This window comes from Stigmatopora argus, chromosome 5, assembly GCF_051989625.1.
Source record: "Stigmatopora argus isolate UIUO_Sarg chromosome 5, RoL_Sarg_1.0, whole genome shotgun sequence".
Taxonomy (NCBI): domain Eukaryota; kingdom Metazoa; phylum Chordata; class Actinopteri; order Syngnathiformes; family Syngnathidae; genus Stigmatopora; species Stigmatopora argus.
Window position 1 is genome coordinate 9,777,304 of NC_135391.1, and position 17,582 is coordinate 9,794,885.

At 42.3% G+C, this 17,582-nt stretch overlaps 1 protein-coding gene across 1 annotated transcript in view; it reads right to left on the minus strand.

Moving 5' to 3' along the window:
* Positions 1–14,293, minus strand: part of setbp1 (SET binding protein 1) — a 37,780-nt gene extending 23,487 nt beyond the window's left edge. Inside the window, exons 1-2 of the mRNA XM_077600288.1 lie at positions 13,248–14,293; positions 4,641–5,216 (exon numbers count right to left, since the gene is read on the minus strand). Of these exons, the coding sequence (XP_077456414.1) occupies positions 4,641–5,060 (420 nt within the window). The 5' untranslated portion in view covers positions 5,061–5,216; positions 13,248–14,293. The remainder of the gene's footprint in view (positions 1–4,640; positions 5,217–13,247) is intronic.
* Positions 14,294–17,582: the final 3,289 nt, after the last annotated feature.

Consider the following 17,582-nt stretch of genomic DNA (forward strand, 5'->3'; position numbering starts at 1 on the left):
ATTTCATCAGCATAAACATATATAAATCAGTCAAGACTCGCTCTCTCCAAGGCAAACGATTCACGGCAAGGCAGAAAAGTGACACACACACACACACCCAAGGCTATTTTATGAGCTCATCAAGTCCCTCAGGTCACCAACCGCCATCACAGTCAGGGATAAAGAGCTGACATCAAAAGGCTAACCATTTTGTGCATCCACGCGCGCACACACACAGGCGCATACGCAAAGTAGTTGCAGCCACTGTGCACAGAATTCATTTCCTTGTGAATGCACTTGACTAGCACATAATAATCCTAAACAGTATAGAGACCACCAAGCCGCAATACACATACACAGCCAGGGGGACCACCTAGACAGAGGGGGCTGTCAAGACAAGATAAGTGTGTGTCTATCATCACATACACTATGGCTACACGCGTGCACACAGACATGAATGTACATCAACAACAATAACAACAACACACTAACTGGGCTCCACTCTTGGGGAAAAAAAAGCTCTGGCTTATCTCTATCCCCAGATAGTGAAATGGATTAAGAGCCACATTTGGTGTGTCCCGAGAGCTGGACAGATAACCAGGAAAACACTCACTCTAACTGCAATCTGGGCTCAACACGACGAGTGCGCGAGTGTGCATTTGTAGCTGCGTATGCATTAGAGCGACGGATGTGTGCGCGGGCATGTGTGTCTGGAAGACTGATGCAGTGGTTGACCCAGGACCCAATCCGTTAGAACGCACACATTCATCTTGAAAACACACACAGCATGCCCAGACAAAGAGCCGTGTGTGAGAGGACGTCCAGCATGTGTGTGATGTCAGCTGGAGACAGAGAAGAGGAGAGCATCATATCCCATTTATGCATGTGTGTGGGTTTGTCCCCTGACACGAGGCGTCTGCACATCGTTATAAATGTCTACCATGAAATATCATGCACTTCCTCCCTCACTTCTCTCTTTAAGGAAGTCCAGATTGGTGTTCATGTCCTTCCTAAAGCTACCTTTAGTCTCGAAACAGACGGCTGTTGAATTGAAATCTGTTTTCAAACACTGAAGAAGACATTTTTCAAGCAATCTATGAATAAAAACTAATGGATAACATTCTTGACTGAAAACATTTGGTTTCTTGAGTTAAATATAGTAAATATTAATTATTTTAAATATTGTTGTTTTAGACATCTGCAAGGGTTATTATAGAGCATTTGTCATGTACTATTCAACCTTTATGCCAAGAGAGACGTTTTTCTGACTTTATTAGTAAAAAAATTATGATTATTGTTGTTTTCAGACGATGAGAACTTTTGCGTGCATGTTCAACCCTGTGGTTTATTGTCCACTGTGGCTTATTTGTGGATTTTATATGCTGTTGAGCAACATGTCTTGTATTGTATTACTACTCCATTACCCTCTGTGGCACCTGCGCCATATCGTGTGGGTGTGGCTTATATTATAGCCCAAAAGTTAGAGTAATTGTGGGATTTTTGTATCCTGGTGTGGTTTCAGAATTATTTTTCTGAGTTCAATATTTTCTGCCATCACTAGTCAGAGTCAGATTATAGGATTCTAATCTTTTGTTGATTGCATATGTGCAAAATAAATTTTGTGAAAACAATTCCGATATAGTTCAATTCAAATGGGAATAAACAGGAGCATCCTTTCTCAAAGGCTTTGGAGTCACCTGTTGCGTTAGTGTGGCAGTAAATAAAGCGTTTGTTGCTTTAAAAAACACAAACATCTTGATAATATTTGCTGTTTTAAAAGTTTTCTTTTTAAAATACAGTATATTGTCCAAATATGAAGAGGTGGAGGAATGACTTTCTGACAGCTCATATAGTTGTTTTTTTCCATCCACTCAACAGCCATATCCTTTTCTTTCTCATCTCATTTTCTGAACCGCTTCATCCTCGTTAGGGCTGCGAGGGGTGCTGGAGCCTATCCCAGCTGACTGCGGGCCAGAGGCGGGGGACACCCTGAATCGGTGGCCAGCCGATCGCGAGGCACAGGGAGACGGACAACCATGCACACTCACACCCATACCTAGAGGCAATTTAGAGTGTCCAATCAGCCTACCGCGCATGTTTTTGAAATGTGGGAGGAAACTGGAGTACCTGGAGGAAACCCACGCAGACCTGGGGAGAACATGCAAACTCCACACAGTTGGACCGACCTGGATTTGAACCCAGGACCCCAGAACTGTGAGACCGACGCGCTAACCACTCGCTCCACCGGGCTGCCCTTTCTCTTTCTGTTAGAGTCAAATCTCTATACTAATGTGCATCTATTCTATCCAGCCTCTCCCCCTCTTCTTTTCACCGTGCTACCACGCGCACATGCACACTCCCTATGAGAGGGGCCCCTTAACCAGGCTCTCCATATGCCTGACCCCCTCCTCCTTTTTCCAAAGCCCCCCTTCTTCTCTCTCCATCCCTTGCTCACACTTTGGCTTCTGCTCTGTTGTTGCTGCCCCATGCTGCCATCTGCTACAAGACAAGAGTGAGTGAGTGAGAGCGGGAAAAGGAAAGAGAAAGAAGTGGAAAAAAAAATAGGAAAGACGAAGGGAGATGACGTGGAGAAAAAAAAGAGGCAGATAAAGAGATAGAGCGGCAGAAACGACGTGGACAAGATACAATAGAAAAGAGAGAGGCTGTCCATCTGCTCCCCCTTCTCAACACCCCCCATCTTGCCTGACACACAACCACACACACCACAAAGCGAGTATTTAACCTCCACGCACACACATATGTGGAAGATGGAAGTGTGTGTATGTGTGTGGACCGCAAGCAGCCTGGGATCCCTCCTTAACCCGTTCCTCTCCACTGAGCCTGCCTGTAATACACCCTTGGGCTGGCAGGTGATGAGTGGATGGAGGCAAAGCATGCGCAAGGAGCAGGGGGAGGGGTCATAGAGGGTGTGGGATGAAGGGGCAGAGTACGAGGGATGAAGTCTTGAAACTGATCTGAATCAACACCATCACATCCTAAATGCCCCTCCTCTCTCTCTCAATCCCAACCCTCAATTGCGACCAGCTTGAAGCCCCCTCCATTACCACCACCCTGTCCCTATGACAACCTCTGTCAATCATACAGCAGCAGTCCAAATGGGGGCTGGCGGTGCCAGATTAGCCTTGGCTGCCCAGACGTCTGGGTGCGGGGTTCAGGTCCCACAGTTGATTTATTGACACAGAAATTCAAACAAAAATTATTTTGTATCTCTGGTGTGACTTGAATAGCCCCAAACTGCCTGTTTTCCAAAAAAACGTAAACCACAACTGAAAAATAAAATGTTACATACACTGAACAACATTTGAATGATGAATAGTAGCATGGCCAAAGAAAATGATAAAAATGTACAGACAGCATTCGATAAACAAAATGACCAAACCCAGCTACAACCATTTACTTATTCACAGAAGGTCATTCACTTTTTTAAGCACTTTCTGACAATTTTCCCAAAGTTTTAATTGTTCCTATGAACAGACAGTGGTTCTTAAGTTCTTAAATGTTCACGAACATTTTCACGAGGAATAGTCAATATCACGTAACTGCCCAAACCTAGTTAGATGCCTGCTGTTGTCTTTTGTAATGAATCTCTAAGAATCGGTGTACTTGTGTCCCAAATAAATCCACATTATGTGGTCTTGTGATTATGTGGAAAAATAACGAGCCGAATACAGCTTTGGAGCCATCCTTGTTCTAGTAATACTTCATCAAATCATGCTACCAACCATGGCTGACGTCTACTTGTTGACAACCCACATTAGTGAAGGCATGACTTTGGTAAGAAACTCTACCACCACGTACGTAGCTGGGTTTTCCCTATTACGTGTGTCGTTTAACAAAATCGTTTGCCAGTTAACAGGTGCACAGATGTCTTGCTATTTATGCAAATGTGTTTGATGTGGTCTTTTTCAGTGTATTCCTGTTCTTCGCCACCAAACTCAACTGGTATTTTGGGACCAACAGTCCAGTCCATGACCAATCCTCCCTCAAATTGTTTACCTTCAAACTTATCAATCACAAGGTGAGTAAACTTAACTTGAGGGTCCACCAAACAGAAGCACAAGAGAGTCATTTCCAGCATCGTGTTGACTACATGACACCTTCGCTCCTGCTGAGCCTGTCGAGCTCAGAGCCACTGAGGTTTGGACACGCACACACGCACACTCCACAGTGTAGGTCAACACACTCTGCAAACACTAGATCCCCCAAAGGACCTGTACGTACACAGTGTCACACGCACCAAACACCAGTGCGTGTGTAACGGGTGTGATGGAGTAGGGGTAAAGAGGGGAGAGTAGCGGAGACAGGAGGGGTCTGCATATGACCACAAATGGAGAGAGCAGACACCAGCTGTCACTTGCTTATGTCAGCCCTATTCTCAGCTCCCGTGTGTGTGCGTGAGTGTGTTTGTGTGTGTGCCAGTGTCCGTGTGTCACTGTGATCTCAGCTAGCCCTGACTGGTTTCAATTACACAGCAAACTTTGACCCTGTGTAACTAAGCAGGGAGAGGAACTTGGGAGCTTGAAGCGTGCAAGGTGGGGAGTGTTTCATTCAAGTACAAATGCGCTCTCTGAAGCCAAAAAAACCTGATCCCCGTTCAAATCTTAAGTGCATTAAGATAATCGTGGTGGCAACAGACTTACCCTTTTTCGGGGCGGTGCTCTATCCTCATCCTTTTGGCCGCGCCCTGATGCGGCCCCGCCTCCGGCTCGCCCCTGGCGCCCTCCTTTGCTCTCTCCTGCCTGAGGTCTGATGGTCATCCTGATCTCTGGTGGACAAATATAGTTCTCAAGGCTTTTGGGGGGCTTCTTGGTACGCTTGGTGGTCTGGATCTTCAGCTTTAGACTTCCTTCCTGGAAACTCGCTTCCTTGATGGAAAACTCCTGCTCTTCCAGAAGCCCCTCCCCCTGTTCTTCAAGCCCCTCCCCTTCGGCCACAGCACCAGGAATCACATCACCACTACGCGCCGAGCCGATGCCTCCCGCTCCATTTCGCACCGCCCCGACTCCCTGTAACTCCGCCTCTTTGGGTCGGGCCGAGCCAACCAGATCCCTTGGCTCCATCCACTCTCCCGCCAGAGCCAGTCAGAATGGGAAGCTGTGGCAGCCAGCCAATCGGAATGAAGAGGATGGAAGTCTGTCGGGCTGCTACCTTGTTTTCAATCAGTTATTGGGGTTGGCTTGGTTGGCCCACTGACACGTTGGGAAGCCAGGGACAATCTGAGGAGAGAACAGGTGAAAGATAGCATCAGCAAAAGAAAGACAACTTCCCAAGGTTGCCATCCCATCTTTGACATATTAGATCTAGCTCTCTGTTTGGTTTAGAAAAATCCACAAACTCAACAAAGAGCTTTACAGGCCTGTTGAAATGCTCTAATTTACATTTTTATTTTCAAAGGCAAAAACAACTTTTTGGCTCGCTTGACATCCTCTCCCTTGCTCTCATCTTTCATCACTTCTTGCTAATCTTCCCTCCCTTGCTCCTTCCCTCATTTGAGCCTTCCCGCATTTGTGAAGCAAAGCTATGCAGACACTAGTGATCAGTTCAAAATAAGACATTCCTCTTCTCTGCTCCAAAACCAGGCTGAAGTTACCCTCAGGACACAAAGAAGGAAAAATGAAAGAAGCTGACTTCTTTTTTTTCTTCCTTTCACCAGAGCAGGCAAGGAGGGAGGGAATTACACAGGGGGAATGGGAAGGCAACACAGAAAGTCCAAGGGAAGGAATCTCAATTCTTTCCCCAGATGTGCTTTACGAGCTGGTCTGGAAATAACAGTCTGAACTTCTTTTTAACACATGCATGAAGTGGCATATCTACACCACGTGATTCTGCAACTAAACAGAAATGACAGATTAAAACCTGGACCCATGCTGCAAGTCTGAGTTTCTAGTTAAAGGTTGCAGAAGTAATTTTGCTAAAGTAACAGGGCTTCTGCTCTCCTTAACTTGAATTGAATATTTTCTATTCTTTCATTTTTTTCACCTAAAGGAATCCAAATAAACAGCTTTAATAATGACGCAGCTCATTTGTGGACATTTGGGGAAAAACAAGCTTAATATTTTCCCATTATATTCATTGTGTGGCCTTGCGTGTCATTAGGATGTCGCAACTTACTGTGTTCAAAATCTCCACCGACAAGCACGACTGTTCCAATGACAACTCACTTGAGTTAAAAGTGTGTTGCCACGTTCACTTATACTCTCCGGCACACACTTCGCTAGATTGTCTCCCAAATGCAATTTTTTATGTATACATACTGACTTGTTGTCAAGAGAAGACCGTTACAGTGGAACCATTTAAGGCTAACTGGATGTTGTGCTGTCTGGCTTCTCTGATAAACTACTAAATTTAAATGATGAGAACACAACTCAACTTGGTTGATTCTAACTTGGTCAAAAAAGTTATTCTTGATCTATCAAATCATTCTCAGTAACATATCTCTAAGTAAATAGCTTAATAGTTGGGTACAGCTTATGTATGGATTTATTCTTCTAATAGTGTGTGAAATTTGGCCGGCCCGGATCAGTCATGTGTACGTTATAGGATATATGTCCATTCGTGCAATATAACATACAAGACTTAAACGGTCACAGGTGTTGGATCACGGCCATAGCCATAAGTCTTCATGAATTTATCACCATAATGTTCAATTATGTTGAGCTGATTTTCTCATGGGTAACTAAAGGGACCAGGTTATTCCTTAAAATTTCCATTGAGGGAAAAGTGCGTACAAAGACTTCCACCTTGTGCACAAATATCGCCAGGTCCTTCCTGGTATGTTCTCTCTGTACCAGTCCCACCTTCTGTACTAACAGCTGATCTCCATCGTAATACGCTACAGGCCTCATACCACATGCTTACAGTGTGATTGAATAATCATAATCCATAGCAGTGCTTCAACAAGACCACACAAAAATGGTGTGTAATCCACAGGCAGAGTATTAAGTGGATATTTTGTACTGCATCAAGAAAAAAAGCCTGTTGAGCCTTTGAGATTTTGGATGTATGAAACATTATTCCTAAAGGTTGAGAACACCCCAGTGTGGTATTAAGAAGTTGTAAAGAACCCTTGCGGCGGTTTTGCATGTTTAACCTTGTGAACTTCAATACTACTAACATCCATTTACTTCAGAGTAATAATGCATTTTATGATTGATTTCCTGTCTTCCTAGGGGCTCGATGTTGTCAGTATTGAGTGCAACGTAGTGTCACAGCCACACATATTTTGTTTGTCATAGCAGTTGGATTTGTGCTGCTTTTTTTGGCCATCTCTAATCTTAGATGTTAACACCACCTCCACATGGGAGAGGAGCTTGGCTTGGCCATATATTACTGCACAGGTCAGCCAGGAGAAGGCTATAAGGGGAAAAGTATATAGATGTATACTGGGTAGGATATAGGTTTATTTTAACAATGATACGATATTTGCTGATACAATGTGATTTAATGAGGGGGTTTTGAATCGATACGATTATATGTATGCAATAATTTCACTTAAGCAATAAAAAATGCAAAGCAATTTGAATGTTTTTGACTATGATACTGAAACATTGCAAATCTTTGAATGAAAAACAATTCTTATATAAAACAGCATATATAAAGAATGATGATGTTGATTGATCTTTTGCAGATTGCACCTTAAATTATGGTATATTAAACTTTATGTTCACAATTTAGCAATGGTCAAAAATGTATGTGTGCTTTTACGCGGACATTCCAACACCAAATTGTCAGTACAACAGGCATATTTTCAAGGGCACATCCAGCCTGGCACAGAGCCAAATTCCCAAACCGGTGCAATGAGGCTTGGATAAAAATCACGAGATGCTGGTTGTTATGCTTGAGCACACCTGAACTGTATACGAGAATATAGCCCTGTATCTTCATTTCTATTTTTTTGAGGTATCAACTTATTTTGCCAAAGAGACTTTTCAACCCACTAAGAAATATGTTTTTACTTTTTGCACTTCAATGAGATATGCTTACTGTTACCATGAATATATAAAATGCACACTGGAAAATCAATTTTAAGCCATATTGCCAAGCCATACAAAAGCTCAAACACAAACACCAGCCACCAACAAATCCACACCTAAACAAGTTGCCGAAATTTTAATATCGAGATACAATTACACGTATATATTGGTGCTTTGATGATGTGCATGACTTCACCAAACACTAATACTTTATTACAATCTTATTAACAGAATGGATTGCTGGTCATGGCTGCTTTTGTCATAATTAGCTGTCTAAGTTCCATTGTTTCCTAACAGTGGCAGTGTAAAACGGCTCACTCACTGACATATTCTCATAAATATGCCGAACACTAATGATTTGTTTAGTTGTTTAAGCTCAGACTAAATAGTTGGGCAGGCATTCCAGCAAGCCAATTATTTGCTTGCAAACATCAGAAGATTGATTTTTCATAAATAACTCCCTTTAAATTCAGTGGCATGAGATCTGATATGATGTTTTGTTTTAGCCCGAGTTCAAATGGTTTTTCATCATGTAAAGTTACTGTGTTTTACTGAGTATGTTCCAAAAACCTCGTGGATTTAAAAAGTAGATGCACAAACACACTGTTATAGAGTATTGAAGACATTTTTGAGACCACTGAAGCCGACACACGGCAGCTTTAGCCCGCCACACGACTTAACGTCAACGCGGCCTTTGCATACAGTGTCCTTGGCCAAGGAACTGCTCATTCAATGCTCGCTAATTAGACAAGTTGGATGAGCATTTGGTTGGTTTGCCAACAGACATTGAACCCTGAAAAGAAAGACACCGAAGAAGAAAATTGAACCAATCAGAAAAGAGTTGAACATGTGTGTGCAGGGGTGGAGGGTTGGTACAAGGGTATATGTGGAGGGAGGGAAGGTGGGAGCTTATTCTTTGTGGCGTAGAAAATCTACGGAAGAAATAAACTGCTAGTTTTAACTTCTGTATTTGAAAAAAAAAAAAAAAGAGCCAAACGACAAAATTACTGTACAATTTTCATTGTGTTATTTAGGGTTCCATGGTTTGCCATTTGTGGACAAATTCACATTTTTACGTTAAATAGATTGAAAACCATAATAATCAGTCTTGAAGTTTTCAAAAGTCAAGAAAAAGTGGATACGCATGTATAGATGACCCTGTTTGTTCCTCCAAAGCCTCGCTGTCCCTGAGGTCGCTCTAGTGACTCGCACTCATGGCATGTGTGAAAGCCACCCTGTCATGTGACTGAGCACAATGACAAGAAAAAGAGACAGCTGCCAACCACAACATCCCACAAAGAGACACATCCATCCACAGGCATCAAAGAGCAATCGAGCCATTACTACTACTGCAGCGTGACATCCAAATGTCGACATGAATTATGACAATCTTCATTCTGGGTCATAACTGCGTAAACTACTTAGCTGGGTCATGCCTGTCCCTCCTGCTCCTCCATGCAGCGGCTCTAAGCTGTGTTAGCTCTCTGTTACTGGCAGGCAGGCATAGAGTTTATGTAAGACTGACCCTTCCACTGGCCTCCCTCACCTGGTCCAAGCCATGCGGTCCTCTCTCTCTCGTGCACACAAACACCCTCATCCACATATGCATACGCACTTTGACTGGCCTCAGACAGCAGAAGGATTGTGAGAGGCCAGACTTGCTGCGTAAATAGCTTTATTATGTTCTCCAAACTGCCAGCACTACACCGGCTTCTCTCTCAAATAGCATAAGGTCACTCGCTGAGCTGGATGTAAAAGGCTGTGAATGGGATGCATCATTTTACTTTTTTCTCGCTCTGGAGTGCATTATGATAAAACAGCCATGATGAAATGCAGATGGGCATAGCCGGGCAGGCGAATGGTTCGGATGCACGAGCAAAACGTTTACGTGCACGAGTGTGTGTGTGAGCACGAGGAAACGGGGCGGGCAGAGGGATTTGGAGCAAGAGAGATGGCAGAGGAAACACAACCTTTTAAGGCTGCATACCCAGCAGTCTACAGAAGTCTATCACTTAAGGTTAAATCACAAATAGCTTTCTCTCTCACTCCCCTGCTCTATCATAATACGTACACACCTGTATGGGTGGAAAAGGTAAATCTGAAGAGTCTCTTGTTAATACAACCCCCCCACAACTATAAACTTAGATTAAGCAGAAATGTTATCCTAAGATCCAATACAGGGATTCATCTGTAAATAAAGCATTACTATAAAACACAAAATATACAGGCAGAACTTACCGTAGATCTGTCACAATAATTAGTCTACCGGCTTATCAACAGATATATAAATGGTCCAACAATAGTTTTTACTACTTTGGGTTATTGTCCATGACATCGACAAAGATTTGTTTTGCAGAGCGCAATAAATTACATGTCATCAAAATTCATTTGTTCTGACTTGTTCTCTCTCCTTTTGTAAGCAAACTAGCCTTCTTCTGTAGGCAGGGCTCAAACACATATTTACATATGGAGTGTAGAGAATAATGGTACGTGATATTCCATATTTTGACATCGATCTTGTTCAAGGGACTGCAGGGCCAGTATTGCCAATCAAGTGATGGCTGACATACATATATCATGAGGGTCCACTTTAGATTGTATAATGGTGCCCACAGGGGGGGAAAAGCCACAATACTATCGCTTATCGCATTATTTTCTGAAAAGAATCATCCGAAAACAAGAGGTATCGTGATAGGCGCTGAATATGCCATATTACAGTAGCTCGTGACTCGGTAAACAAAAAAACAACATAATTTTGGTTGTAGAAGTTATTATATTCGACATGGCATTTTTAATTTATCATCAAACTTTTGATTCGAAACGCTGCAGAACATATCAGCTATGTCACTCGTGCAGCGAGGGCTTCTAGTTATGACAAAAAATGTTTGCAAGGGTGGTTAAGAATGAATGCAGCCTAAGACTAAAGGTTTGTCATTTACAGTTAGCTATCAGAAATTAGGGAGTTATCAGCACACCATCCTTCTACCTCCTTGCTAACCGAGCACTCACAGCTCATTTGCCCTTGATCAAGACAGCTAATTGCACCCCTGGGTTCTAAAAAGAGTTCCCACTGTTCAATATGCACTTGCTCTGTTCATCGCCATGATAAAATGCTGGGGGAAATTATTGGATAGGGGGAAAAAGGCTCTCATGTTAAGCTGTCTGCAGCGCGAAATAAAGATGTGCATAACACAGCTAGAAATTGATAAATTGGGAATTGCTAGGTGTTAATTGCCTCTTGAAGCATTTGCCACCATCATTTTTCTCAAAACCTTGTCAAATAGCAAATTCATTAAGAATCCTAAATTTGTGAAAATGTCATTTAGGTTGCTCTAATGCGTTAATACTGCAAAGTGTTTTGACACAATGATCCAAGGAACACCATTCTCACCTTACTACCCCACACAAGCAGATCGATGTGAACATTTAACAGCGGCAGGAGCCACAAAATGGCTGTCAGCAAAACACCTCTGCTTTTCCCCAACAGTCTCCCTCTTCCTCCTCCTCACCTCACTCCCACCAACCTTGTTCGTTTCCCTCATTTCAGCGCCACCTCACCCCTTCTGCCTCCTCCATCTCCCCTCCCTCTCCCTGCCAAAAGGTGATCCAGTGCTGATATTCCGCTAAGAGCGCCTGCCAACACTTAAATTCGTCCTTGGATGCTGTTCATATTCCCTCCCCTTTTTCCCTGTGATCCACTTTCCACCCGAGGTATCCAACCCAGCTAGGGATGCACCTTATTGATTCCTCATGCTTTAATTTAAAGACTGCACGGGCATCGCATTACCTAATAAGGGATTTGTTCTTCAGCACTCTTTAGTATTGCAAAGTTCAGTCATAGTTTTAACCCAATTCCATTAGTTCCACTTCTTTACCAGCGCATTATTTTCCCTAGACCTTCCTCAACACATTCTACAGACCTCACCAATTTTCCACACTTTACCCACATAATTCATGCATGTCTATTTATCTCCCAGGGCTGATGTTTGTGGGGGCTGCTGACAGCCACTGCTTACTTTCCTTTTCCTTATGGGCTTCACCTGCACACATAACGTCAATATAATTCTGGCCTACATTGTTTGACGCAACAGGGAGGCCACATGAGAGCATTTGGCAATCCTAAGTAGTGACGTCAAGAAGGGGCAAATGAAAACAAAACACACTTGATATACTGTGCCTTGGAGGCCAATAATTGGGGTTACATTAGTGTACATTGAACAAAGTACTTGGAGGGATAGGAATGGGTGCCCGCTGTTAAGAGATATCTAAGTGTAGTTCAACAGCTACTCAAGTGGCAACACTTTGAAAGAAGCAGGTGAACATTAGTGGCTGAGCTAGCATACAATCAATATCTAGTGAACACCTTATCAAAGTCCCCCAAGTACCAATTAAGTGAACCACCTAGCACTGAATGTGTGGCATTTTTTTTTTACAAGGACATTAAAAAAACTATGATATTTCCCCATTTAGAAAACATACATTGGCCACTCTTACCACTTCAAAGACTTAAATTCCTAGTTTGGTGTTAATGGGGTTGAGCTAATGGGATTTGCATGACAGATGAACTGGGATTCAGCTGTTTTCAGCATTATTACACAAATAAATTTGAAAACAATTGACAACATACCACTTCAGATGTGAGACATTTTACTTCTAGTACAATAATCCAAAGGTATGCTCTTCTTGTATTTTTTCCATTATTCTTCTTAATGAGACCCATTTTATGTTGGAAATCGCAGAGTCAAAAAGGCCAACGAGAAGACAAATTAGTAGACCTTTCAATGCTTGCTGAACATAGGTCTCATGACATATGCAAAAATCTTCCACAATGTGCCCTACATGGAATGTCAGATCAAGCAATAAATAGCAGTTCTTCCAAGTTTCTGCAAGTTTAGACTTGGACTTTTTACCCCCCAAAAATTATATTTGCAAAACTTTACAACTTTAGGGTTAATTGCATTTCTTGCAGCTGAAATCCATTATCACTACTATGCACTTCATTCTGAGTTATGACTGAATTTCCATTCCTCACGGTACAAATAACACTAAAATACGCCATTCTAATTACTACTCCTACCCAAGTGCACTGCTCTGCACCTTTTCCAATGGGAAACAAACATGCCCCAAAACTACAAAGGTCAGGTACAAAATTGCTATTTACAATATACTATCACTGTAAATACACAATCAAAGCAGGATTATTATCAACACACACTGCGGATAGTATAATGTTTTACATACAAGTGTATTCAGGTGCAGGAGGAGTCCACTTACCCATGTTTAATGTTGTCAAACACTGAGCTCTGACCTGTAAATTATTTATCAAGATCATTTACAATCCATTTAGACACATTTTTATACTAGCGACGGATGGGCTGACAGCCTCCCGGGGAGCTGTCACACGCTCCTAAAATTATACTTGGATGCTTTTTGACGCAAAAACCTCGAGGAAAATGGCGTCAATGTTGCTTTGGAAAGGGAAAAAATGGGTTATGCAGTCGTTGTGATGAGAAGAAGAAAAAAAAGAGAAACCGCCAAGGGAGGAGGAATCCAATTAGAGACGTTTATGTTCAACTCCGAGCTGAACGAAGCCCTCTCTCCGGGGCCCTTTGCGGCTTGCCTGGCGGCCGGACAGAGCAGAGCGCGTCCCCGGGGCGCCTCGCAGGACCGCCGGCCAATGTGGCGGAGCTTCGTAAGTTAAGATCCCTCACAAATCCGTCCGAAGAGAGGTGCGAAGACTACGACCGCAGTCAAAACATGCCCGCATCCGTCTTCGAGCTTCAAGGGAGCCGGCTCCAAATAGGCAAATTTCGGCGTCGAGCCCACGCTCTCAAGCCGAAGAGCTAGCACGGAGAAGTCGCTGTCGCTCCCGAGGTGGCTTCCCCCACTCCCTCGTCGCACGCACGGGATCAAGACTGGGACTGTGCGCTCTCTCGCGTCTGCTCTCGCTCTGCTTTCCCGATCGGTGAATGTCAGAGCCTAAAGCCTGGTGTCTGGTAATGATCTGAGCCAGCCGAGTGAGCGGAGCTGTGGGCGAGCAATGGAGAGGAATGGGAGACGGCAGAAGGAGCGACATCGCCTCCACCTGGTGGAAACTCCATCAGCGCGACTTTCTTAATTTCATCAAAATACCCACCAGGGGTGCTCAATACGTCGATCGCGAACTACCCGTCGATCGCTAAGTTACTATTGATAGATCGCATGACAGTAAGATTTGATCCAGTCAAAAAATACATTAAAATTTTAAATAAGACTTGAGCTGGGAAACAGCGCTATGGCGAGTCCATGCATGACAACTTCCTGCCTACACTACTTTGGGTCCTTAGGTACTGACATCAGGTATATCATCAGCATACATAACTGCTGATCTTGGTCATTGGCCTGGAAAAAAAGGGTAGATCGCGCAAAGTTGGCTCCTTGAAAAGTAGATCTTTGAGCAAAAAAGTTTGAGCACCCCTGACCTAATCTAATGCTCTTTTTTTAAGCACTGGCGGCGACTACCCAATAAAAAGGTTGAATTCGCATGCCAAAATGAACCCCCCTCCCTTTTGAATATACCGAGTCATTGAAACCGACCACACTTACAAGCCACAAATGAAACCGAACGCAAGAGCTATAGTGGTTTACATGACTTACAAGTTCAATTTCATCCATTTTCTGAACCTATCTATTTGAAATAGAACTCTCTACAACAGACCTTTTGATTTTAGATAAATTGAGTAATACATTTTGGAATATGAATTACGTACCAGTGTAGAAATTGGAGTAAAAAGGAAATTACAATACCAGTATTTTATCACCTTCAGAACAATAATAAAATTTCATTGGTTTAGCAAGATTCATATCTTACGATCTGAATGATACAAAAGGTGTAAAATCCTTCACAAAAGCAGGACTTCCATTTAAATGTGCACTTTTCTCTATAGTTTCTTTGGGTCCTAACTAACCATAAATCTCATCATATGCTGTTTTATTGTGTATTTTTTTTATGAGTGACACTATGCAAACCCTCTAGTGAACCAATTAACATGTTTTATTGTCTTTGTCTGCACAAGACCTTTTTGGATCATTAACCACTGCTAAAATGACTGTAGATGATGATGACAAGCATGGAGTAATTGAACATATGTGTTTTGTGGGACTATGCAACAAGGTCATCCAATTCAGTTTATTTTAAACATTTTTTTACCTTGCTATGTCCAACTACTGTCTGTGGAAACACATTGAGCCATAGATTACAGTTCCATCACGTGATCATTGTCAAGAGTTACATTGAATTTCCGCTCAAATGTAAAACCTGACCTTCCTTGTATGGAAAACATCCCTAAAACATGAACAATAAATGCTAATTATATCAGGTGACCTTTATTGTTTGTGTGGATGTGTGTATTAGTAAAAGAATATCTAAAGGGTATTTCATTAGTTCAGGTGGTGTTTTGATTGTGTGCTCAACAGCATAGTATAAAGGCACAGATTGAAAGTTCAGACTCTGCATTATCATTATGTCCGTGTACCTGTATGCGAGCGAGTGAAGGTCAAAAGGTCAAATAATAATATTGTGTTTGGCTAGGGTGCAGCACATCATTCCAGCCATTATCATACTCATTAACGATTCTGAGATGCCTTGGATGAAGAGAAATCTGCAATTGTAATGTTTCTTCAGTCATCAAATATTAATATAAGCATTTTTGAATACTACAAGATAATGCGGTTTAATTTTATGAGCTTTATTTATGTATACTCTACCATCAGTCTTGTATCATGTGACTAGACATAGAATGCCCCAAAGTATTGGTTTCATCAGTAAAATGCTATAGGTATTAATGCAAGAAATTGTGATTTTCATTATTGTCGAGGAAACCCTGGACAATGGTTCAATAGCAGCTCTTAGATCTGTTTATTTGCACCTAAAGCATACAAATTTAAAAGTAAAAAAAAATCCCATCAAAGCAATGTCTTGCCAATTTAGAAATAACTGCGTCTTATTACTAAGGGGGCGTTTTTGGGCTTCGTCTTGCCGAGTGTTGTAATCCACTACATTTATCAAACTCACCAAATCATTCGTCATCCCTCTGGCCAAGACACATCTGCATTTATAATGTTGCTCCAGCCATTAATTATTAATTTGTCACCCGTCTGTCAGTGCGTATGTGTGTGCAAATGTTCTGGTGTATGTGTGTGTATTGATTTGGGATATGTGCAAGAATACAAAGAGACCCTCGAGACTATAGAGGTCAACAGCTGCTCCCCAACAACCAATCAATTGCAGTGTATCAGAAAACACTACACACAGATACGCGGACACATACAGATGGCACTCTTCCTCCGCAAATGTGTTGCCATGGAGACCAGATACAGGCAGCCAAGTGGGAGACATTTTCCAGCTTAAAACTGTAAATATTGAATTATGATGGAGTAGACAGAGACGGGCCAACATTTGTGCCTGAATGATCAAGATAATCATTTCATCTCTATTCACAGCTACAAGAAATCACTCGCTTCGTAAATTGAACATATAAAGATAAATGTGTCTTAGAGTCTTCATTTATCTGACGACATGCTGCACACTGTCCCAATTCCTTCATCTCTGTCTCTCTCTTTCTCGCTCTCTGCCATTTCTGCGAAAATGTCTTCATTGCCTCAAGTGGGACTCCAAGTAATTAATTCCCGTTGCCCGATTTGCAATGCATAAGTGAAAATCCCTCTTATTCACTAAGGACCAATCACACAGTGTAATGTGGCAAAAGATTTCGCGTTGGTTTTAGAGGTCTTAAGAGAGAACGATATGAGGGGAGGTAGAAAAACGTTTTAACGATTAATTAACACGTTGGCAAAAGAATCAGGACATAAATCAAAGTGAGGTGGGAGTGAATAACTGCTGGTTTTATGAATAATATAGACAAGAGAGCTCTTAATGAAAATAATAACACCACCTGGATGTTCATCTGAAAAGTGCACTCCAATGAGTGTGTCTGGAACGAGAGCAGTGAGAATCATTGTGCTAACCTTGAGATGACATTGTGAGTGGGAAAAGGGATCCCATCAATGAAGGGCTTTTCTCAGGGAGTCCACTAATCTGAAAGGGCAGCAGAGGGTTCATCAGAGCTAAGAAACCCATGGGACCGACCCGGCTAATGGGGTCAGCCCAGACAGAAGCATGACTATAGACGCATGAAAAAAGAAATGGTGTCTGGTGCGATAATGCTGTGTGCTTGCGTGTTGTGTTGTGAGTAACAATGCAATTTGTGTTTGTGTGTACGAGAGTCAGGGGGAGCGAAAGCCGGGCAGATAGAGTGATGAATTAATGGGACGTGTGACAAGGTTGATTAGCAAGGCCTTAGCTATCTAGCTGGGTTAATGAAGTAAATGACTCCTTGGTAACACACTCGCTTACGCCAGATACACTGACATGAACCACTGTGAAACCACATTCTACATACAATGATTAACCTGCTAAAGAGAATCGACTAGAATAGACTATTACGTTTTTCACATCAGACATATTGTCTCACTTCTTGTGGACTTTTAGTATAACAAAATTCCTTGAATTCTAAAATTAATCTATTGCCATATTTGGATAGTACATAAAGTAAATCTGCCGAATAAGAT